Source organism: Suricata suricatta, chromosome 6 (assembly GCF_006229205.1).
Source record: "Suricata suricatta isolate VVHF042 chromosome 6, meerkat_22Aug2017_6uvM2_HiC, whole genome shotgun sequence".
Taxonomy (NCBI): domain Eukaryota; kingdom Metazoa; phylum Chordata; class Mammalia; order Carnivora; family Herpestidae; genus Suricata; species Suricata suricatta.
This window is the reverse complement of record NC_043705.1, coordinates 2691728-2693536: the sequence shown is the minus strand read 5'-3', so window position 1 is coordinate 2693536 and position 1809 is coordinate 2691728. Positions and strand designations below refer to the sequence as shown.

The 1809-nt window shown below is 39.2% G+C and overlaps 1 protein-coding gene across 1 annotated transcript in view; it reads left to right on the top strand.

The window, feature by feature from the left end:
• LOC115294075 (olfactory receptor 14A16-like) overlaps window positions 1-1088 on the top strand; it is a 20701-nt gene extending 19613 nt beyond the window's left edge. The window contains exon 3 of the mRNA XM_029941779.1: window positions 889-1088. Coding sequence (XP_029797639.1) covers window positions 889-1088 — 200 coding nt within the window. The remainder of the gene's footprint in view (window positions 1-888) is intronic.
• The last annotated feature ends 721 nt before the right edge of the window (window positions 1089-1809 follow it).

Genomic DNA, 1809 nt, shown 5'->3' with positions numbered 1-1809 from the left:
ATGTAAGTGACAGAGAAATCTAGTAGAAATCAGTGACAGAAAGTCCAATATTGTGTAATTTTTCTTAATGAGGAACTGATCACAATAAACATTAAAACATTTTTATTACAATTTTTATTTATTATGGAGAGACAGAGCATGAGCATGAGCATGAGCATGGGAGGGGCAGAGAGAAGGGGAGACACAGAATCCGAAGCAGGCTCCAGGTTCTGAGCTGTCAGCACAGAGCCCAATGCAGGGCTTGAACCCACAAACCATGAGATCATGATTTGAGCCAAAGTCAGAGCTTAACCGATGGAGCCATTCAGGCACCCCCACAATATACATTTTAAAACAAAATTATGCACCCACATCAAAAAAAATACTCTTTTTAATATCAATACCTGAAACTGTGAATTTATAATGTACAGTATATTCAGAAAATAGGTGATAAAAAATGTGAACAAAAAGATACATCATGGGGTATTTAGGAAACAGGGAAAAAAATGGAATAAAGAGAGAAAGAATAAGGAAGTACAAAGTAAGGACAGAAGGAGAAGGAGGGAGGGAGGGAGGACGGGTGGTAGGTTCTCCTTCATGAGGAGGGGCCCTGGGGAGAGGACAAGTGATGCAATGACGTCCCAAAGGCCGATGAAAACAGGGACCTTTCCAAAAGCTAATGGCAATGTGGACATCTTCATAATCTGATGGCTAATGGAGACAGACTAAGAGCTGATGGCTAACGACAAACTTTATTAGGAACACCATCTTATTTTATACCCTCCTTACAAGCAGGGAGAGCATAGTAAATGTTTAGTCAGCAGTAAATGTTTTAACCAGAACAATAGGTGTGGGCAAGGAAAGGACAGAACAAGAACAGCTTGTAGTGGTGCTTGGGTACATCTCCAGCGTCATGGTTCCTGACACACTTGGCTGGTGGCCAGGAAGACTCTATCTCTCTGGCGTTGCGGGCCCTGATGCACTTGGCTGGTGGCCAGGAGGGCTTTGTCCTGAACGCCCTCCTGGAACTTCATCAAGTCCCATGTTCCCTGCGTTCTGAGAACAAAGGTCAGGCAGGGACAGTTCCTTCCATTCCCCAGCGAGGATGAAAGGAAGGAAGGAAGGAAAGAAAAAAGGAAGAATAAACAAAGGGAAAGAAGGAAGGGAAAGAGACAGAGGAGGGAGGGGGAGAGGAAGAGAGGAAGAAAAAAGAATACTCCAAAGAACAGAAAACAAACCTACAGTATTATGAACAGTTGGTAAATCTATACAAGCACTCATTTCTAAAGTTCATTGAAGTAAATAATAAGAATAAATAAATAAATAAATAATCACAGAAGTAAATAAGAATTTTGTTGTTTTTCTTTTAGAGCCCTCAAATATTTATTATTGTCAATGAAATAATTAATAAAAATAGAATAATTATTCAACAATTATATACACTACCATGCTCATCACAAGTGTACTATAAATCCTTTTTCATTTTATCTCTCCACTTACCCACTTGCCCTCTAGTAAGCACCAGTTTGTTCTCTGTATCTAAGAGTTTTTCTTAATTTTCTCTTTTTTTCTTTGTTTAGATTCTTAAATTGCACCAAATAACTGTAACACTGTTATCAGTGGGTCACGCAGTAATTCTACTTAAAATTTCTATGAATCTCCATGCTTTTATCCACAGTGGCTGCACCAATTTGCATTCCCAACAACAGTTCATTAAGGTTACTTTTCTCCACATCCTCTCCAACACTTGCCTATTTCTAGTGTTTTTGATTGCAGCCATTCTGACAGGAACAAAGTGATATGTTGTGCTTTTGATTTGCATTTCGCTAA